This window comes from Dermochelys coriacea, chromosome 7, assembly GCF_009764565.3.
Source record: "Dermochelys coriacea isolate rDerCor1 chromosome 7, rDerCor1.pri.v4, whole genome shotgun sequence".
NCBI lineage: Eukaryota > Metazoa > Chordata > Testudines > Dermochelyidae > Dermochelys > Dermochelys coriacea.
This window is the reverse complement of record NC_050074.1, coordinates 5485104-5508073: the sequence shown is the minus strand read 5'-3', so window position 1 is coordinate 5508073 and position 22970 is coordinate 5485104. Positions and strand designations below refer to the sequence as shown.

The window sequence follows — 22970 nt, the reverse complement described above, 5'->3', positions numbered from 1 at the left end:
GACGCGACGCCGAGAGAGACGGCTGGGACGGGGCGAGGACACGACGCCGAGGACGCGGCTGGGACGGGGCGAGGACGCGACGCCCGAGGCCAAAGGGGACGACCCCCGCGAGACGAAGCCAAGGCCGATGATGAGGGAGACGGCTGGGACGGGGCGAGGACACGACGCCGAGGGACGCGGCTGGGACGGGGCGAGGGACGCGGCTGGGACGGGGCGAAGACACGACGCCGAGGGAGACGGCTGGGACGCGGCTGGGACGGGGCGAGGACGCGACGCCGAGGCCAAAGGGGACGACACCCGCGAGACGAAGCCAAGGCCGACGATGAGGGAGACGGCTGGGACGGGGCGAGGACACGACGCCGAGGGACGCGGCTGGGACGGGGCGAGGACACGACGCCGAGGGACGCGGCTGGGACGGGGCGAGGGACGCGGCTGGGACGGGGCGAAGACACGGCGCCGAGGGAGACGGCTGGGACGCGGCTGGGACGGGGCGAGGACGCGACGCTGAGGCCAAAGGGGACGACACCCGCGAGACGAAGCCAAGGCCGACGATGAGGGAGACGGCTGGGACGGGGCGAGGACACGACGCCGAGGGACGCGGCTGGGACGGGGCGAGGACACGACGCCGAGGGACGCGGCTGGGACGGGGCGAGGGACGCGGCTGGGACGGGGCGAGGGACGCGGCTGGGACGGGGCGAGGACGCGACGCCGAGGCCAAAGGGGACGACACCCGCGAGACGAAGCCAAGGCCGACGATGAGGGACGCGGCTGGGACGGGGCGAGGACGCGACGCCGAGAGAGACGGCTGGGACGGGGCGAGGACACGACGCCGAGGACGCGGCTGGGACGGGGCGAGGACGCGACGCCCGAGGCCAAAGGGGACGACCCCCGCGAGACGAAGCCAAGGCCGACGATGAGGGAGACGGCTGGGACGGGGCGAGGACACGACGCCGAGGGACGCGGCTGGGACGGGGCGAGGGACGCGGCTGGGACGGGGCGAAGACACGACGCCGAGGGAGACGGCTGGGACGCGGCTGGGACGGGGCGAGGACGCGACGCTGAGGCCAAAGGGGACGACACCCGCGAGACGAAGCCAAGGCCGACGATGAGGGAGACGGCTGGGACGGGGCGAGGGACGCGACGCCGAGGGACGCGGCTGGGACGGGGCGAGGACACGACGCCGAGGGACGCGGCTGGGACGGGGCGAGGGACGCGGCTGGGACAGGGCGAGGACACGACGCCGAGGGACGCGGCTGGGACGGGGCGAGGGACGCGGCTGGGACGGGGCGAGGACACGACGCCGAGGGACGCGGCTGGGACGGGGCGAGGGACGCGGCTGGGACGGGGCGAGGACACGACTCCAAGGCCGACGCCGGGGGGGGGACAACGCCCGGGACAGGACAGCGACGCCGGCGACGAAGGAGACGGTTGGGACGCGGCGAGGGACGCGGCTGGGACGGCGCCAGGGAGGCCAAGGAAGGGGCCGGGGCCGGGGCCGGGGCCGGGCCGGGCCGGGCCGGGCCGGGGGCGCAGGCCGAGGAGGGTGACAGCGAGGGGCGCGGCAGCAGGAGGCCGGCGAGCGGGGGTGGAGCCTGGCGCCCGCCCCTCACCTGCTGAGGCGGCCCGCGGCGAGGAGGAGGCCGGTTCCGCGCGGGGTGCAGGCCTCGCCCGCTCTCTCCCCCGCCGGCCGGTGGCGCGGCTGAGCGGGGCCCCGGGTCCGCAGGGAGCAGCTCAGGCCCCAGCCCCAGCCTCCGCCTCCGCCTCCATGGCTGCCGCTTACCCGGCTGCATTGTGGGAAGCTGACCTCACTCGCCGCCGCCGCCATGGGGGCCGTGACCGACGGTGAGAGCGCGGCCGCGGCCCCCGCCTCATACTGCCCGGGGCTCCGAGCGGCCCCCTCCCGGGCCGGGCCTCGCCTCCGCCTCCGCCTCGCGAGCAGCCCGCGGCGCCGGAGCCGGCCCCTCGGCCCAGGCCTCCCTTGGACAGCGGGGGAGCGGCCCCGGCCCCGGCCCGCACCCCCACAACCCGGGCTCCGGACCCAGGCCTCCCCCGCCCAGCGCCCTGAGCCGAGCCCCGACCCAGGCCTCCCCCCTATACAGCCCTGGGCCCCTGACCCTACCCTCCCCCCCGACCCAGGCCCTCCCCCTACAGCCCCGGACCGTTGACCCTCTCCCCCCCCGACCCAGGCCTCCCCCCTATACAGCCCTGGGCCCCGACCCTCCCCCCCCCGGACCCAGGCCTCCCCCCTATACAGCCCTGGGCCCCGACCCTCCCCCCCCCCGGACCCAGGCCTCCCCCCTATACAGCCCTGGGCCCCGACCCTCCCCCCCCCCGGACCCAGGCCTCCCCCCTATACAGCCCTGGGCCCCGACCCTCCCCCCCCGGACCCAGGCCCTCCCCCTACAGCCCCGGACCCTTGACCCTCTCCCCCCCCGACCCAGGCCTCCCCCCTATACAGCCCTGGGCCCCGACCCTCCCCCCCCCGGACCCAGGCCTCCCCCCCCTACAGCCCCGGACCCTTGACCCTCTCCCCCCCCCGACCCAGGCCTCCCCCCTTACAGCCCTCGGCCCTGACCCTCCCCCCCCCCGACCCAGGCCTCCCCCCTATACAGCCCTGGGCCCCGACCCTCCCCCCCCCGGACCCAGGCCTCCCCCCTACAGCCCCGGATCCTTGACCCTCTCCCCCCCCGACCCAGGCCTCCCCCCTATACAGCCCTGGGCCCCGACCCTCCCCCCCCCGGACCCAGGCCTCCCCCTATACAGCCCTGGGCCCCGACCCTCCCCCCCCCTATACAGCCCTGGGCCCCGACCCTCCCCCCCGGACCCAGGCCTCCCCCCCCTACAGCCCCGGACCCTTGACCCTCTCCCCCCCCCCGACCCAGGCCTCCCCCCTTACAGCCCTCGGCCCTGACCCTCCCCCCCCCGACCCAGGCCTCCCCCCTATACAGCCCTGGGCCCCTGACCCTACCCTCCCCCCCGACCCAGGCCCTCCCCCTACAGCCCCGGACCCTTGACCTTCTCCCCCCCTGACCCAGGCCTCCCCCCCCTACAGCCCCGGAACCTTGACCCTCTCCCCCCCGACCCAGGCCTCCCCCCTATACAGCCCTGGGCCCCGACCCTCCCCCCCCCGGACCCAGGCCTCCCCCCCTTACAGCCCTGGGCCCCGACCCTCCCCCCCCCGGACCCAGGCCTCCCCCCCTTACAGCGCTGGGCCCCTGACCCTACCCCCCCCCGACCCAGGCCTCCCCCACCCACCCCCATACAGCCCTGGACCCTTGACCCCCTTCCCCCCCCCAACCCAGGCCTCCCCCCATACAGCCCTGGGCCCCTGACCCTACCCCCCCCCCCGACCCAGGCCCTCCCCCTACAGCCCTGGGCCCCGACCCTCCCCCCCAGACCCAGCCCCCCCTCCTCCACTGCCATACAGCCTGGGTTCCCAAGCTCTCCCCCCCCCCCCCCCCGACTGTAATGGGAGGGCTATAATTCAAATCAGGATCTATCATAACTTGAACCAGGCTCTACCAAACCCATGACTTGTCTAATGTTAACAGCAGAGTTCATGTTTTTTTTAAAAATGATCTTCCTTGACTTTAGATGAAGTTATTCGTAAACGACTTTTAATTGATGGAGATGGTGCTGGTGACGACCGACGAATTAATTTGTTAGTGAAGAGCTTCATTAAATGGTGCAACTCTGGATCTCAAGAAGAGGGGTATTTCATTCTCTGTATTTCATCTTTAAAGCAATGTTGTCTCCATACCAGTAGTTTAGATCCCAAAGCTTGTTTTGTTTTGAAATACAGTGCAGTTCATCCTAAAATATATATTTTTATTTAGGCCTGTCAATTAATCACAGTTAACTCACGTAATTAACTCAAAAACATCATGATTTTAAAATAATCACAATTAATCGCAGTTTTAATTGCACTGTTAAACCATAGAATATCAATTAACATTTATTAAATATTTTTGGATGTTTTTCTACATTTTCAAATATACTGATTTTAATTACAAAACAGAATATGAAGTGTACAAATATTATTTTTATTACAAATATTTGCACTGTAAAAATGATAAATAAAAGAAATAGTATTTTTCAGTTCACCTCATACAATACAGTAATGCAATCTCTTTATGGTGAAAGTGAAACTTGCAAAGGTAGATTTTTGATTTTTTTGGTTACGTACCTGCACTTAAAAACAAAACAGTACAAAATATTAGAGCCTACAAGTACACTCAGTCCTACTTCTTGTTCAGCCAATCATTAAGACAAACAAGTTTGTTTACATTTACAGGAGATAATGCTGCCGGCTTCTTATTTACATCACCTGAAAGTGAGAACAGGCGTTCGCATGGCACTTTTGTAGCTGGCATTGCAAGTTATTTACATGCCAGAGATGCTGAACGTTTGTATACCCTTTCATGCTTCAGCCACCATTCCAGGGAACATGCTTCCGTGCTGATGACGCTTGTTTAAAAAAATGCATTAATTAAATTTGTGACTAAACTCCTTGGAGGAGAATAGTATATCTCCTGCTCTGTGTTCCCGCATTCTGCCATATATTTCATGTTATAGCCATCTCAGATGATGACCCAGAACATGTTGTTCATTTTAAGAACACTTTCACTTCAGATTTGACAAAATGCAAAGAAGGTACCAATGTGATATTTCTAAAGATAGCTACAGCACTCAACCCAAGGTTTAAAAATCTGAAGTTCCTTCCAAAATCTGAGAGGAATGAAGTGTAGAACATGCTTTCAGAAGTTTTAAAAGAGCAACGCTCCAATGTGGCAACTACAGAACCTGAATGACCAAAAATCAATCTTCTGCTGGTGGCATCTGATTCAGATGATGAAAGTGAACATGCCATTGGTCCACACTGCTTTGGATTGTTATCAAGCAGAACCCCTCATTAGCATGGATTCATGTCCTCTAGAATTTTGGTTGAAGCATGAAGGCACATATGAATCTTTAGCACATCTGGAACGTAACTATCTTGCGATGCCAGCTACAACAGTGCCATATGAACACCTGTTCTCATTCTCAGGTGACATTGTAAACAAGAAGGGGCAGCATTATCTCGTGCAAATGTAAACAAACTTTTTGTGTGAGCGATTGGCTGAACAAGTAGTAGAACTAAGTGGACTTGTAGGCTCTAAAGTTTTGCATTGTTTTATTGTTGATTGTAGTTATTTTTGTGCATAATTCTACATTTGTAAATTCAACTTAATTTTTTAAATTTTTTTATTTAATTGACAGCCCCATTTTTGTTACATTTAAATATGACCATGCATTTTTTACAATCTAAACTCTGCAGCAGTTACATAGCTAAGATAATTAGCATCATGTAGCCATTTTTTGCCAACTTAAGTGATATTGGTATTTTATTTAAAGCCCCAGATCTTGGAGTCAAGTGATTAGATGAGAATATCTACTTTCTTTAAGTAACTATCTAGCCCTCATTGGTGTAGAGAAAAGTTTGTACTTTAAGAACTCAAAAACCAGAAGACAAACAAAAATCCCTTTTAAAAAAAATCTCATAATTTAAATGAATGATTTTTTTTTTTTGAAGGCCTGACTTTTTTTTAATGTTTTGGGTGGGTAATATTGAATCTATGCCATTGCTTAAGCATTATTGAGAGAAGCTCAGTACTGTTATAATCTTTCTGCTGCTGCAACTGGTTTTACAGCAACTGACAGCTGTTGTAGAGGATAACTAAAAGGTGTGTCCTGGAGAAGAGAGTCTGTTGCTTTTGTTCCTCTGTAAAAAGATATGTCTAAGAAAAATGCCATTAAATTAACTCCATTCAAAATGAAGGGGAGGGCTTTATTAGAGAGAACACTATAAAACTAGATGCTTGGAGGAAGTTGTCTTTTGCGTGACTGTATGAGCATTCCCGAGAGAGTGTTCAGGGCAAGGCTTTGTAAAAGAGAATTGACAAAGTAATCCATATTGCAAATCAAATCTATTCAAAGTAGACAAGTTTTAAATTAAATCATTAACCATTGGAGAACATCTCCATAGAACTTCAATGATCTGACTTGTGAAGAATTCCATTTATGCTAGAGGTCTGCAAACACAACAAAGCAATCCTGTGTGAAAATGTGACTCACATTTAAATAAACCATTTACCGAAATAAGCATCTGATAGCTGTGATGGAAAGCAGGAGTGAGTGGAGCAAGGAACTTGCTTTACAATAAATATTTCTGTACTATTCCATTGTTATACTATCATTAGATATAAATTCCCCTATAAAATTATGTATCTGCTTTCTACATGAGATATAAGCTCTTCAGGGCAGAAGTCCTGTCCTCATATGCATGTTTATAGGAGGAGCACCGTGGAACTCTAATCCAAGTAGGACCTCTGAATATTACTGTAATATAAATATTAAATACTAATCTCAGTGGATAAGCAGTCTTCTCTAATGAGACACTTAGATTCACCCATGGATTGTGTCTATTATGTTAATGCCCATTTGGCATCTTGAAAATAAACTGAAAAATGTAATGCTTTAGTTAACCACTATGATATATGTATAACTTAAATTTTCAAGAATTATACATTAAATGCTTGGAATATTACATTTCTTCAATTGCTGTTATATTTCATGAGATATTTGGTCTTTCATGGCATTGTAATAGTAAATGAACATTTCCATGAAAATTTTTTTAACTGCTTAATAACAACTTGTCCACCTTTAGCTACAGCCAGTACCAACGCATGCTGAGCACTTTATCACAATGTGAATTTTCAATGGGAAAAACTCTGCTTGTCTATGATATGAACCTCAGAGAAATGGAGAACTATGAAAAAATCTACAAAGACATAGGTAAAGAGAACTAAACTTATTGAGTATTTGTCGTAGCATCTGTAAGGCAGTCCAGCATTAAAATTTGAGACAATTTCTGGCAGATTTAGCATAATTTGTCTACTGTTTCCAAGAATATATGTATTTCAGTTTTTAATGAAAAACACCCATGCACAGTCTTTGAGCATCCTGCTAGTATTTAAAATACAAATTCAAAATGTACAAGGGAATAAACATTTCCCATGGGGGTCATAGGTTTGAAGTCAGTTGCTTCTGTGACACTGTAGTTTAGAAAATTGGCTTATTAACACTTAAGAGTACTTTTGAATCAAATACTGTACCTCTTACCTTTTGGGATTTTTTTTAATTTGGTTTTTTTTTTTGTAAAGAAAATAGTATAGCTGCAGCACATGAGAAAATTGCTGAATGCAAAAAGCAGATCCTGCAAGCAAAAAGAATTCGAAAAAATCGCCAAGGTAAGGTTTTACTTTAGATGGAGCAAATGCCTGTACCTAAAGTTGCCTAACTATTTCAAATCTAAAAGGTCTTTTATAAATACTTACAACTTTTGCCTTTAGATTTCAGTTTTACTCATTGTCCAATTCTGAGCAAAAAGGAGGTTTAGCCATCAAGGGAAGAGCCCTGGACAAGCCTCCCTTCAGAGCCAGTCAGTACTGTTCCTAACTGAAGGGAAGGACATGGGTGAGCAGTATGGCAAATTTGTACCATTATGCGTCTTGGTCAGGGGAAGAATAGAAGATGATCAATCATCAAACTTTCTTCATGGCACAGTGAGGTCTCCTACATGGCAGTGCAGACCATTACCGCTGGACTAGTCCAATTTGGAAAAAGACAAGCCAGTGACCTGTGAAATTAGAAAATTACAGATATGACCAGGTGTGTCCGAGCTAGGTTTGTGCCATTAGAGTAAAATAAGCAATGGAAAAATCTTTATGCCATACCAGAGCAATAAAGCTCATTTAGAGCAATAAGGTTCTCAGTGAGAAGAGATCAGTTCCCATAATCAAACTGCTCACTTAAAATTGTTACATACACTTTGAAAAGTAATTAATCAGGAAGCAGTTTCAGCATTTTTCAAAGAGTGAGAAAAAATCCTGACTCCATGAAGATTGTTTAATCTTTTGAATACCACACCCTGGATAAAGAGAATTCCTACATTTTGTGCTAAGGCACAAAACTAGAAGTTATTGAAAATAAGAATCTTTCTTTAACAAAGACAAGTAAATAGTATTGCAAAAACCCAGTACATTAGCCTTACTCAGAGGCAAAGATATATTTAAATTAGTTATTTTGCCAGTATCTGTTTCCTGGATATTTTTGAACTCAAGGTTCTGAGTGCTATTAACTCCCATTTATTTCAGTAGAAATTCATGACACTCAGCACCTTTCAGGAATAGGTCTAAATTCAGGATGGAAGTTAGGTTACTAGCCCTTGAAGGAGTGACATTCAGTTTATGAATAGGATTTTATGATAGGATTGCTTATAAGAGCAGGAGAATTGATGATCCAGGAGGTCCCTGCCAGTCCTTCGTTCTTATGTTAAAGTTTTTGCTTGTACCATTTTCAGAGTAGCAGCCGTGTTAGTCTGTATTCGCAAAAAGAAATGGAGTACTTGTGGCACCTTCAGGATAGGTTGTAGATCCTTGATGATGCGTTGGAGAGGTTTTAGTTGGGGGCTGAAGGTGATGGCTAGTGGCGTTCTGTTCTTTTCTTTGTTGGGCCTGTCCTGTAGTAGGTGACTTCTGGGAACTCTTCTGGCTCTGTCAGTCTGTTTCTTCACTTCAGCAGGTGGGTATTGTAGTTGTAGGAATGCATGATAGAGATCTTGTAGGTGTTCGTCTCTGTCTGAGGGGTTGGAGCAAATGCAGTTATATTGTAGAGCTTGGCTGTAGACAATGGGTCGAGTGGTATGATCTGGATGAAAGCTAGAGGCATGTAGGTAGGAATAGCGGTCAGTAGGTTTCCGATATAGGGTGGTGTTTATGTACAACCTATCCTGAAGGACGACCCATCACTCTCACAGATCTTGGGAGACAGGCCAGTCCTTGCTTAGAGACAGCCCCCCAGTCTAAAGCAAATACTCACCAGTAACCACACAACAGAACCACCAACCCAGGAACCTATCCTTGCAACAAAGCCCGTTGTCAACTCTGTCAACATATCTATTCAGGGGACGCCATCATAGGGCCTAATCACATCAGCCATACTATCAGAGGCTCGTTCACCTGCACATCTACCAATGTGATATATGCCATCATGTGCCAGCAATGCCCCTCTGCCATGTACATTGGCCAAACTGGACAGTCTCTACATAAAAGAATGAATGGACACAAATCAGACGTCAAGAATTATTACATTCAAAAACCAGTTGGAGAACACTTCAATCTCTCCGGTCACTCGATTACAGACCTGAGGGTGGCTATCCTTCAACAAAAAAGCTTCAAAAACAGACTCCAACGAGAGACTGCTGAATTGGAATTAATTAGCAAACTGGAAACAATTAACTTAGGCTTGAATAGAGACTGGGAATGGATGAGTCATTACACAAAGTAAAACTATTTCCCCATGGTATTTCTCCACCCCACCCCACCCCCCACTGTTCCTCTGATATTCTTGTTAACTGCTGGAATTAGCCTACCTTGCTTGTCACCATGAAAGGTTTTCCTCCTCCCCCCCCCCCCCCCCCCCCCCCCTGCTGCTGGTGATGGCTTATCTTAAGTGATCACTCTCCTTACAGTGTGTATGATAAACCCATTGTTTCATGTTCTCTGTGTGTGTGTATATAAATCTCTCCTCTGTTTTTTCCACCAAATGCATCCGATGAAGTGAGCTGTAGCTCACGAAAGCTTATGCTCTAATAAATGTCAGTCTCTAAGGTGCCACAAGTACTCCTTTTCTTTTTGCTTGTACCATGTTTCCTCTGGTTCTTGGTGAAAACTTTATACACACACTGCACAAAGTTTTTCATGTGAATTTGTAGACGCTTAGTGCATGTATAGGAATTGGCAAGGTTACAGTTGCCCACATGACTGTAGCTCTGCTCTTTAATTACAAGATAAGACCATTTCTTAAATACCCAACTACATCTACAGGTTTAAAACTGTTATGATACTGTATTTATCTTCAAGGTGTGAGTTAGATACAGAGTCAGAAACCATGTGTATTTTAAATACACATGAACTATACTTACACAACAAATCGGTCTACACCAGGGGTCTCAAACACATGGCCCACAGGGTTATTTTCTGCGGCCCCCCAGCTCCCCGCGGCCTCCCCGCCCCCCCCAGCATTTACCTAGAGCGACTCCGGCCAGCGCTCCCTGCCTGCCTACCCTGCCCCCGCGCTGCTCTGGGGGAGAGCCAGGGGTTTGTGTGTTGCCCTGGCTGCACCTCCAGGTACCTCCCCCGAAGCTCCCATTGGCCGCGGTTCCCCATTCCCGGCCAATGGGAGCTTCAGGGGAGGTACCTGGAGGAGCGGCCAGGGCAACACACAGACCCTTGTGCCCCCCTGCCAGGTCCTGGCCGCTTCCCAGAGCAGCACGGGGACAGGGCAGGCAGGCAGGGAGCCTTGCCCCCAGTGCACGCTGGGCCGGACCTGCCCCCCGAACCCCACCTTTAGCCAAACCCCCTGCCCTGAGCCACCTGCTGCATCCTGCACCCCTGCCCTGAGCCCCCTGATGCACCCCACACCCCTCCTGCACCTCAACCCCTGCCCTGAGCCCCCTGCAGCACCCTTCACTCCTTCTGAACCCCCTGGGGGCAGGGAGGGGGCAGAGTTGGGGTGGGGATTTCAGTGAAGGGGTTGAAATGGGGTCAGGGAAGGGGTGGGAAGAGACAGGGCCGGGGCAGGGCCTCACGGAAGGGGTGGAGTGGGGGCAGGGCAGCTGGGACAGGGGGTGGTCAGTGGTGCAGCCCTCCGGCCAATGTACTACTTCTCATGTGGCCCTCGTGGTCATTTGATTTGAGACCCCCTGGTCTACACAGTAGTGAAAAATTACTAGATTCTATAAACTACCTACCATTGTACTTATGGGCCCAACCCTACAAACACTTAATACTGAGCATGGTGCTTTCCACTATGAGTAGTCCTATTGACTGGATCACGCTTTAGAAATCCTTACCCAGAAGAATTTAAAAGTTTGCTTTTTTTCCCTTTCAGAATATGATGCATTGGCTAAAGTAATACAGCACCATCCAGACAGGCATGAAACATTAAAGTAAGTATAGAGCTGACTGAAATGAACATAAGCCAACAGCTGTTCAGTCACTTAACATAAATCATTCATCTTATTATGGATCTTCAGCATTTAAATCAGTTACTACATTTTGTAGAGGTTTAGTTTATTAATTAACCTACTCTGTAAAATATTTTTGCTCATTCATGACCTGCTTCTAGTCTTACAACATAGAACAAATTACATTAATTGGTTTCATGTTTTGGAAACAAACTTACTTTTACATCTCATAGGCGTTGTGAGCAGCAGACCTAGACTTAACCATTGATGGAGATTCTTTCTATATTGTTAATTGCTATGGAAAACGTTCCGTCTACAAAGGTTTTTGCACAGTTGCTGTGTATGCAAAAAACCCTTTAGTCATTTTTTCATTTGTAATCTGCACTTGTCCAAACTTTGCACACCATACCTATTCTAATGGACCTTAGATTGTTTGTTTGTTTGTTTGTTTGTTTGATATTGAGGGTGAGATAATTGTAAGCTAATTCAGTACTGTTCATTAAGTATCCCAGTTAAAGCTCATTGCTTAGAAAATAGTGTCTCTTCATTAAAGTGATGTTCACTTGATTTTATAACAAACATTTAAAAGCTAAGTTTTTTTTTATACTACTATTGGTGGAGGTTGTTGTACACCATTTTCTTCATTTGCTGCAATGTGTATGTGTTTAAAGTTTGGTATGTGGTGACTTTCTTTTAACAGGTTTATTCCTTAATATTTTAATTAACCTCCATGCATTTCTGTTCAAAAGTATTGCTATTATTTTGTATTTGAAATGTTATTCATATATTATACTTAATGGGTGAAACTCAGATCTACATGCTGGTGAAGTCTCAGGCCAAACTCACTGGGGACAGGTTGATCAGAAAAAGAGGTGTAATGGCAAAGTAACGTGATTGACACAAGTTTGGAATTCAGTAGTTGTGCAGAACATGTAACATACGTGCAAAAGGCATGCAATAAATGAGTAGCAGGAAAGCCCTGCTACTTTGTTTTACATCTTCCTAGTATCAGAGGGGTAGCTGTGTTAGTCTGTATCCACAAAAACAATGAGGAGTCTGGTGGCACCTTAGAGACCAACAGATTTATTTGGGCATAAGCTTTAATGGGTAAAAAAAACACTTCTTCAGATGCATGGAGTGATCCTGTTAGCGTCTTCTCCTACAATGGCCCCACCTGCTCAGTTTATAAATTACTATCTTGCACCCCTAGTTATTTCCCAATCAGGCAACTTACACCTTCTAGCTGTCCAATTTACCCTACCTGTAACTTACACCACTGGTTATGTGATTGCTGAATTTGGACCAAAATCTGTAAAATTGGATACTTAGTACCGATCAAGGAGGAGGATCAGTTTTGACTTCACAATCTCAAATGTTCTAGCACTGTCTTCAACTACATTTTTGCTCCTCTGAACTTGATTAATGATGATGGTTGCAGGATGGGAACACTAGAGTTTAGTGTTCTCGCTTAAATATTGCTTATACTTACATATTTGATTTGCTCTGGCCACCTGTCTTTAAATTACAAAGGGAAGCTGTCATTCTATGTTCCATGATTTTCTATATCAAATGGAAGATCTATAATTGTCTGACTTTAGAAAATACAACTACAGGGATAATGTTTTTGAGCTAGTAAGAACATTTCATTTAAAAATTGACAGTGCAGTAAACTGTGTGCAGCATACAAATTTCCTATGTAACCAGTTATGGGCCACTCATCAATAGAAAGCTCATGATGTGTAGATGTCAAAAGTGGCTTTAGTTTTTCAAATAAATCAGCTGGAACAGTTAAAAGGTCATGCATGTTTCTTGGAAGGAAGCCACTCTATTTACCTGGCACGTCACTCATCTGAGCACAAGTGTCCTTAGCAAATCCATAGATAGCAGTAATAGTATTGATCAAGTTTGATTTTTCTGCCTTTTCCTTTACTTCATTTCTTCTTCCTATTATTTGTATTACAGGAATATGTAGAGACCTTACTGTGGGGTACCCATCTTATGTATTACACCCTGTACAAATACACAGGAAGAGAGAGTCCCTGCTCTGAACAATGTATGCTCTAAACAAGATAGACAGACTAAGGCTATGAGAGAGGATTAGTATCTCAATTATACAGGTGGGGAACTGGGACATAGAGACTGAATGACTTGCTCATGTTAATACAGTAAAAACGTGGTAAGAATTGAACCAAGGTCTCCTAAATCCCAGTCCAGTGCCCTAACCACCAAGATCATACTGCATAAGAACAGCCATACTGGATCAGACCAAAGGTCCATATAGTCCAGTATCCTGTCTTCCAACAGTGGCCAATGCCAGGTGCCCCAGAGGGAATGAACAGAACAGGTAATCATCAAGTGATCCATCCCCTGTCGCTCATTCCCAGCTTCTGGCAAACAGAGGCTAGGGACACCATCCGTGCCCATCCTGGCTAATAGCCACTGATGGACTTATCCTCCATGAACTTACCTAGTTCTTTTTTGAACCCTGTTATAGTCTTGGCCTCCTCTGGCAAGGAGTTCCACAGGTTGACTGTGCATTGTGTGAAAAAATATTTCCTTTCGTTGTTTTAAACCTGCTGCCTATTTGCTCTCTTGTTTCTGAAGGACACTTATAGAAATTGCTACAAAGCCAAATACTACAAGCCAAGAAACACCAATCTTAAATCAGGAGACTTGTTGTATGAAAGGCTCTCAGCTAGTGAAACATAACTGTTTTCATGGTACTCTTAATTACTGCAGAAGCTGGAGAAAAATTGGTCAGGAAAAAGGTCCTGATTTATTGTCATACACTAGTCATATGGCACAATGGGACAAAAAAGTCTAGAAAAATAATTTATTGACAGTACAGTATTAGAACTAGCTGTTCCAAATACTAGAGCAGGCAAGAGGAGAGACTATTTTTGACTTAATCGTCATAGATTTGAAGAGCGGAAGAGACCTGCAATCCTCTAGCCTGCCCCTGGTATAACACAGTCCATAGAACTTCCCCAAAATAATGCCTAGAGTACCTTTTAGAAAAACATCCAGACTTGATTTAAAAATTGTCGGTGATGTAGAATCCACCACGACTCTTGGGGTGTTGTTCCAGTAGTTAATTATTCTCATTATTAATTTATGCCTTTTCCAATCTGAATTGTCTAGCTTTCATTTCCAGCCATTGGATTGTGTTACACCTTTCTCTGCTAAATTGAAGAGCCCGCTATTAAATATTTATTACCTATGTAGGTACCTATGGTCTGTAAGTAAGTCACCCCTTAAACTTATCTTTAAGCTACATAGACTCAAAGACCTCATCGCTCTTGGGCATGTTTTCTAATCCTGTAATCGTTCTCATGGCTCTTCTCTGAAACCGCTCCAATTTATCTACATCCTCCTTGAATTGCAAGCACCACAACTGGACCCAGTATTCCACTAGTGGTCACAACAATGCCAAATATAGAGGTAACATAAACAGGGAAATCTCAAGTAGGAGTAGAGAGGTTATGTATCCTAGGATCACATTTGCTCTTTTGATCTCAGAGTCACACTGGGACTTCATGTTCAGCTAAGCATCCATCACAACCTCCAAATCTTTTTCAGAGTCACTGCTTCCAAGGTTGGAGTCCCCCATCCTGTAACTTTGGCCTCCATTCTTTGTTCCTAGATGTATATACTTACATTTAGCCATATTAAAATCCATATTGTTTAAGTCAGCTAAACTGGGTACAAGCACACAGGAGCTAATTCAAGAAGTGACAATAAGTGAGCTAAGTAACAGTGACCACAATATAATTAGATTCTACATCCAAAGCACAGATAGACTACCAAAAAGTGACACTAAACTTTAGAAAAGGAAATTTCAATAGAGAGAGGAGGTGAGTCAAAAAGGCCATAGAGTGAAAAGTAAAGGAAGTAAAAATCCCTAGACGTAACTTGGATACAGCTTAGAAAAATTGTAAGTCTCAAGTCATGTACTGCTGAACAAAAAGGAAACGGGGAAAGCAAGGTGTAAACCATTGTGGCTGAATGTTAAAGTTCAAGAGGCTATTCAAGTCAAGAAGATTGCCTTCAAAATCTGGAAAATCTAACCCTAGTGAAACCAACAGTGCCTGGGCCTCTGAGACACTATGATAATACTGCTAATAATAAAACAGGAGCATGAATTACAGCAGGCACTAAAAAAGAAGGAAATTAGAGGGGCCAAAGAGGAGTCTGAAGAGTAAATAGCTCACTGGGTAAAACAAAAGTATAGCGGAAACAGGAAGCCTGCAAAAGAATCAGTTGGCTAAAAGGAGCAATTAAGGAAAATAAAGACATTGGTGAGCAGATAAGTGATGTCTTTCTATCGGTCTTCACCACAGACAATGTTGGGTAAATTTCTGCCCCAGACCTGATATTTCCTGCTGGTAAAGATGAGTTACTGTCATAGATTTGATGTGGTGGAAGAGGGGTAGTGGAGCAAATAGATAATTTAAAATGCAGTAAGTCACTAGGTCAAGATGGTATATATCCAAGAGTTCAGAAGAAGCAGCTCAGCTATTTCATATCTAAGCTAATAAAAATTTGTAAATCTCTCATTAAAAAAGCTAATGTTCCAAAGTATTGCAAAGTGGCAAATGTTGTACCCATATTTTAAAGACCCTAGGGATGATCTGGGTAATTATAGACCTGTAAAGGATAAGAGAACCGGTTGACAATTTAATTAGACTTGCAAAAGGCCTTCAACAAGGTCCCTCACAAGAGGCTACTAAAGAAGCTAAGTACTTATAGGTGAGAAGAAAAATATCTCAAATCAAAAACTGTCTGTGAGAGAAAACAAAGAGTAGGATTAAATGGTCAACTTTTATCATGGCAAAAGGTTAACAATCGGGATCTCCCAGGGCTGGACTAGGTCCAGTGTTTAATATACCTGGAAAGTGGGGGAGGGTGAGTAAAGAGGTAACAAAAGGTGCAGATGACAAAGTTATTCAAGATAGTCAGAATTGGAGAAGACCATGAGGAACTTTGAAAAAGACCTAACCAAGCTAGGTGAATGAGCAACAAGATGGCAGATAAAATTTCAATGTTGATAAAGGCAATTGAAAGGGAAAAAAATGTAAACTACTTACCTCTTACGGGGTTCTAAATTAACTGCATCAACCCAGGAAGGGGACCTGGGACATCACTGTACACTGCCTAATGGAGACCAACTGCTGTCAGAGAAAACAAAATATTAGGAAGCATAAGGAATAGGATAGAGATAAATACTGAAAACTTTATTCTGCCTTTGTATTAGTCAGTGGTGCATTCTCCTAGCAATGCTGGTCACCTGATCTCAAAAAGAATATCCCAGAACTGAAAGAGGTTCAGAGAAAAGTGACGAACATGACCAAAGGCCTGTAAAAACTCTCCGGTGAAAAGTGGTTGAAGAGGCTAGGATTGCTTGCCTTTGAAAGGAGATGGATCTGAGGGGACATTACAAAGTACATAAAATAATGTGTGTTATAGAGAAGGTAGAGCCGGAGCTTCTGTTCTCCCATATAATGCAAGAATAGGGGGGCACTTTAAGAGGTAGGAAATTCAAAACCAACAAAAGGAAATACTTTTTCACACTTCTTAAGCTGTGGCACTTGTTGCTACAAGAAGTCACCGAGGCCAAGATCTTAACAAGATTAAAAAAAAGTATATAGATTAAGAATATCCAGAGTCATAAATACTGACCTCACCATTTTTTGGAAGGAATATTAAACCTTGTGCTTTGGGGCTTAAGCGAATTTCTAACTGCTAGAGAGTGGGGTGAGACCTAATGGCGGGGGGGGGTGGCAGATTATTCCACATATGCCTATTGCACAGTTCTTATGCTATCTCCTAAAGCATCTGGTTCCAGCTACTATCAGAGATGGGATACTGAACTAGATGGGCTGTCGGGCTGATCCACCCTGGCAATTCTTGTGTTTCTATATGGAGTATGTAGTTATTTTTTTTTTTATATGCTCCACTGTGCCCTTCTGTTAGTGCTTTTGTAAGACATAGGAGTTGATGAAATAGTACATTCATGTGAAAATATCAGGGGTATCTTGCGGAGTGTTTCTCCCATTTCCAGACATTTTTTTTAAAAATCAGGAATCCAGTATTTTAGCAAAGCCATGGAGAATGATTTAGTTATTTTTAATAATTCACAGAAATTGTGTGTAATTTGTTACTACACTGTTTGTACTATGACAGTTATTGGAATTTATTTGCAGGCAGCTAGAAGCTTTGGGAAAAGAACTTCAACATCTTTCTCACATTAAAGAAAATGTTGAAGATAAGGTAGGGGTATTCTTTTATTTTGGTATTTATATTTATATTCATATGAACGTAATTATGAGAACTCTACTGAAAATTTCATAGTTCATGTATATACTCGCTTAATTGGCCATACTTTAGTTGGTGGATTGTGTTCTTTGTCATTCTAGCTTGAGTTGAGACGAAAGCAGTTCCATGTGCTTCTGAGTACCATCCATGAACTTCAGCAAACTTTAGAAAGTAAGTCGTTCCTAAATGAAAATATATAGGGCCAAATCCTCCTCAGTTTACTCAGGAGTAGTTCTGTTACAGCCAGTGAGACTATTTCCACGAGTAAGGGGAGCAGAATGTCTTTTTTCCAATTAGCTTATACAAAATAATGCCTTCCAGCATTGAAATTATTTAAATTATAGTTGTATCTGTATTTCCTATATTAAACTACTGCATTCAGCACTACTTAAGTCAGTGAATCTTTATCTAAAATAAAAAAAAGTCTTTATTCTAGGAGCCAGCTATGATGGAGTAGAGTAGAGTCAAACCTATCTGCAGCTAACAAATTCCTTATAAATCTTTCATTGTTTTTAATAAACTCCTTTGAAATGTGATTGTAAAAATAGCGACATAGCCGTTACCCTTCAGAGCCACAATATAAAAATATGTTCATAAATATTTGTTGAACTAACCAAAAATGGTCTCTGCATCTAGGTAACTGATATGGCTTCCATTTCTGTAGTGTTGGACATCTCAATCTTTAGTGTATTTATCCTCACAACACCCCTGTGACATAGGCAAATTAGTAGAGAACCAAGGCCCAGAGTGATTGAGTGATTTTTCCAAGGACATGCAGGAAGTCTGTGGCAGAGCAGGGAATTGAACACAGGTCTCCTGACTCCCATGCTAGCACCCTAACCACTAGACAGTTCTTTCTGATATAATCTTCATATAGTATACTCTAAGGCCAGATCTATACCTATTCCAAACAAGACATTCAATCTTGGAAAGACAGGAACATATCTTGTATAACTAAGGCTACAGTTTTATCATGGAAGTTTTTAATAAATTTCACAGCGGAGGTGAAGATGAAAAGCATTAAATGAGTCAGGTATTAGTAGTGCTATGGTAAGAGTTCAGAATGTGAGAAGCCACCAATAAGCAAGGACATTAGTAATGGAAGCTAATACATAAACTTTGTGCATTGATATTACAGGATTTTACATATACAGATACACAAACACTAATTGCTGTAGTAGTAATTTGCTGAAATGGGGCAAATGTCAGACTTAGCTTTGAATTAGTGTGTTTTCCCTTTTTTGTGTCACAGTCTTAGTTACTTAATATTTTGTATAATGCAGTGCTAAACCACAGATCTAAGCCCACTAACACAAAACATTTTTAACTGGGATGACATTCTCCAGTACAATTTATATATAAATATCAAGTCTAATCTGAGCATGTTTGATTAACCGACACAATCTAAATTTCAGATGATGAAAAACTTTCAGAAGCAGAGGAATCTCAAGAAACTCACATGGAAGCAGAGACTAAACAGTAGACCGATTTTGGACTTACCCAGGAATTTCCACAGCTCTTGAACTTTCTTTAAGAAATAAAACCTTGCTTCTGTGAATTTGTATGAATACTATTTTTTTAATACAAAAATACTTGTTTTGTTAGTGCTACAGTAAAACAGTTACTGATCCGTAAAAAGCCTTCATAGACAAAGCGTGGACAGGCACTGTATTAGGTTTAATACAAAAAACTTTATATTTGTGAACTAGGAAACTATTTTAGGCTTTTAAGTTGCAGAGTGTGAAACGTTTCTATACGGTAATCAGCTAAGATGATAACACAATGTTGGCAATAAAACATGTTTACAAATAATTCTCTCTCTCCCTTTTTTTTTTTTTTAAGGCTAAAAACCTAGATTTAGCAGTAAAGTATTAAGGCCCTGATCTTGCATTGAGCCCACCAGTCAGTATTCCTGTGCCTGCATGCAGTCACAGACATGCCAGTAGCCTCTACCCATGTGCAGGAGTCCAGACTAGTGGACCCAGATGTAGGTTTGGAATCTAAGTCTGGACCAAATGGTTTACATGTAGTTTTCCAGGGTAGCAGCTATGTGTAGTATATTTTAGAACCCGCCAATGAAAGTTAATAATTATTCCTTCGTTTCAAATACACTATAAACTTTAAGAATCATCTCACATTAGTATATGAAAGTTGGCACAGTAACATTCTAAGGTGTGTCTATACAGCAGTTTAGTGTGCAACGAGCTGGAGTGTAAACAGACAGCCTGTCATGCTCTAACTGACCACGTGGACCCTGCTACCACACACTTAAAAGGTCCCTGATGCACTTTGATCTGCTCGACTTCGAAATGGAAGTAGATCAAAGCGCACTGGGGACCTTTTAGTGCACAGCAGCAGGGTCCACGTGGCCAGTTAGTGCACAGCAGGCTCATACTGTAGATTTGCACCCCAATTTGCTGCAAACTAGCTGTCCATATAGACAAGCCTTTATTGTAGTACTACTATTTATTGGTATTCTAGTAGTGCCTAGGAGCCAGGTATCCAGGCCCCATGGTGCTATGCTCCCACAACATAAACACAACCAAATTACAACCAAAACCCACAGTGCTTACGGGCTAAGGCCTGGTCTACACTGGGGAGGGATATCTATCTAAGATACGCAACTTCAGCTACGAGAATAGTGTACCTGAAGTCGACGTATCTTAGATAGACTTAGAATCACTTACTTCGCATCCTCGCTGCGCGGGATCGACGGCCGCCGCTCCCCTGTTGACTCCGCTTCCGCCTCTTGCCCTGGTGGAGTTCCGGAGTCGACAGCAGAGCAATCGTGGATCAATTTATCGCGTCTACACTAGACGCGATAAATCGATCCCTGATAGATCGATCGCTACCCACCGATCCGGGTCTTGATCTTGTGTGATCGCTGAAGGGGTCATAGCACTTTTTTCAAGAGTAAAAGTGTTAACAGTGGTGTAGCCAAATTCCAACGACATTCTGCTCGTTTAGTTTTCTTCTTTAGCTTGTAGGATAAAATAATCGATTTCTGTCCAAAATCATTACATAATGTTAATTACCATGTAACATTCTGTTCCCAGTTGCTTTTTAGAAGTTGCTAATCTAAAACATATACAGTAGAACTTTAACTTGTAATATTGACTGGATTACCTATTGTTGATTACTAGTCAGAACAAATTACTCTTTCAAGTAGTGTCTCTTTTAAAAAAAAAATTGCATCTGACTTGGTTTTGTTCTTTAATTTGCAAGATTCAGTATAGTTCAGTTATTGTTCCCTCACCGTATATGAATTAGTAAGTATTCTGTAGCATATTGTGAAAGAGCAACAAAGGTTAGTAATAAATTTCACTTCTCCAACTGGTTTTTGAAACACTTCGGTCACTCAATTACAAACCTAAAAGTCGCAATTCTTCAACAAAAAAACTTCAGAAACAGACTCCAATGAGAGATTGCGGATTTGGAATTAATTTGCAAACTGGACACTATTAAATTAGGCTTGAATAAAGACTGGGCGTGGATGTGTCATTAGACAAAGTAAAACTATTTCCCCATGTTTATTCCCCCCTCCTTCCTCCCCACTGTTCCTCATACGTTCTTGTCAACTGCTGGAAATGGCCCACCTTCATTATCACTACAAAAGGTTTTTTTTCCTCTCTTGCTGGAAATAGCTCACCTTACCTGATCACTCTCGTTACAGTGCATATGGTAACATCCATTGTTTTCTGTGTATATAAAATCTCCCCACTGTATTTTCCACTGCATGCATCCAATGAAGTGAGCTGTAGCTCACGAAAGCTTATGCTCAAATAAATTAGTTAGTCTCTAAGGTGCCACAAATACTCCTTTAATATTGAAATAGTTCCCTTCCAAGAAAATCAGGTGTCCCTATTTAAGTCATCTGCAAAAGATTGGTGGGGATAAAGAGCCACCATGTTATAACTGGATTTAGTTAGGCAGAGTTAGTGTCACAGTTAAGATAACCAACTGATTGCTACATTTATTGTGGTTTCAAATAGTACTATGTTAAAGTATACTAGGGAACTTTTAGTGTGCAACAGCAGCATCCACACAGGCCAATTAGTACACAACACATCAGTGTACACTAGAATTTACACCACTCCAGTGCAAACTACCACACCGTGTAGACAAACCTTAAACAAACTTCGGTGGCATCAGTTTTTTAGCAACACATTCCAGTTCCAGTCTGCCATTAATATCCTGGGACTATGTAGTTGAGACCCCCTTACTCTTCTGATTGAATTTCTCCTTCCGTGAACAATTTAAACAGATGGCAGATACTGTCTGCCCTTGTTCTGGAAACCTTTCCATTGTGATGTTGCTTACCTGAGTGGCTTCCACATGTACAAATATAAATTGCACTTGGGATCCCAGCTACACACTATACTACATTTTTTTTAAATGGAAATTATTCCTACCATTCTAGCCTGCTTTTTGTGCTTCTCTCTCTGAGGTGGTAGACTGTGTTGCCATGATACTACGTCCTAGTTCCACCATCACATGGACACTGAATACCAAACAGAGGAGACACCACCACAATGATTTTTAGAAGGGATAAAGCTAATATTTCCTACACTAGGGAATTTTGTTTTTAAATTAAAAAATAAGTTATTGTATTGTACTGCAAAGTGCATAGGGTGCAATTTGAATATAAGGTATAGATAGGGAACTTGGGCAGAATTTTTAACTTAGAAAGAAGAACAAGCATGTGATGTAACTTCATGCACTGACAGAATAAGCGGTCATGGTGACACCAGTGCCAAGTGATACTATCTCTGCCCCTTTGTGAATCTATGGTAACTTGAAGCTACATCTAAGAAAATTGCAAAAACAGGCTGAATGGTACTGCACCTTCTGCTCATTCTTCTTCTTCTTTTTGAGGCCTAGAAAGTTTCTTCTCTTTTTTGACAAATAAGAAACCTGAAAACAAAAAGTGTATTCAGACAAGGCTAGCTAGTGTGGCTTTGGGAGGTATAAAAAGAATTATTTTTGTTTTATGGAATCTGTAATTTGTATTTCTTATAACCTGGGAAATAACCAATATGTTAAAAATCATTAGATACCGAATATGCAGCACTGAGAGAAAGCAAGTCACCAACAGAAAAATATGTTCTTATTCCTCCCTCATCTTTCTATTTTCAAGCATTTGTTCTTGGTTTACCTTGACTTGCCACTGCTGAAACTCTGATTCATCATTTAGGGCTAAATCATGCCATAACCTTGAAGCAGTTGGCACAAGGAGATGGGATACTCACAGTCTTCTGCTGCTTTACCTCCATGGCACCTTGCATGTATGGTGGGGTATCTCAAACCAGCCTGCCGCAAAGCACTTCTGGGTATTGTTTAATTCTCCTCTCCAATGAAGTAATTGAGACATGTTCATAACATGGCACGTACACATGCTCTTGCCTAGGGGCTAAACATACCCCTTATCCTACAGCTAAGCCCCTTGCAGTCTATAGTCTATGCAGGTAGGTACATTACTTGGGATGCCATGGCAGTGTGCTATGAAAGCATCCCACTTGACTATCTGAGCAGGAGTTTAAAGCTCCTTATACCATCTCCCATCGACTCACTGTGTTTGGCAGTCTTT

General features: G+C 44.7%; 2 protein-coding genes across 2 annotated transcripts in view; one reads left to right on the top strand and one right to left on the bottom strand.

Moving 5' to 3' along the window:
* Nucleotides 1-1742, bottom strand: part of ATXN7 (ataxin 7) — a 154446-nt gene extending 152704 nt beyond the window's left edge. The window contains exon 1 of the mRNA XM_043519575.1: nt 1611-1742. The gene's annotated coding sequence lies outside the window, so the exon portion shown is untranslated. The remainder of the gene's footprint in view (nt 1-1610) is intronic.
* On the top strand, nt 1712-19195 carry THOC7 (THO complex 7). The gene is made up of 8 exons (XM_038410971.2): nt 1712-1842; nt 3595-3712; nt 6707-6834; nt 7203-7289; nt 10993-11050; nt 17272-17338; nt 17485-17554; nt 18799-19195. Exons 1-8 carry the CDS (start codon nt 1824-1826, stop codon nt 18864-18866), a joined length of 615 nt encoding a protein of 204 aa, XP_038266899.1. The 5' UTR covers nt 1712-1823; the 3' UTR covers nt 18867-19195.
* The last annotated feature ends 3775 nt before the right edge of the window (nt 19196-22970 follow it).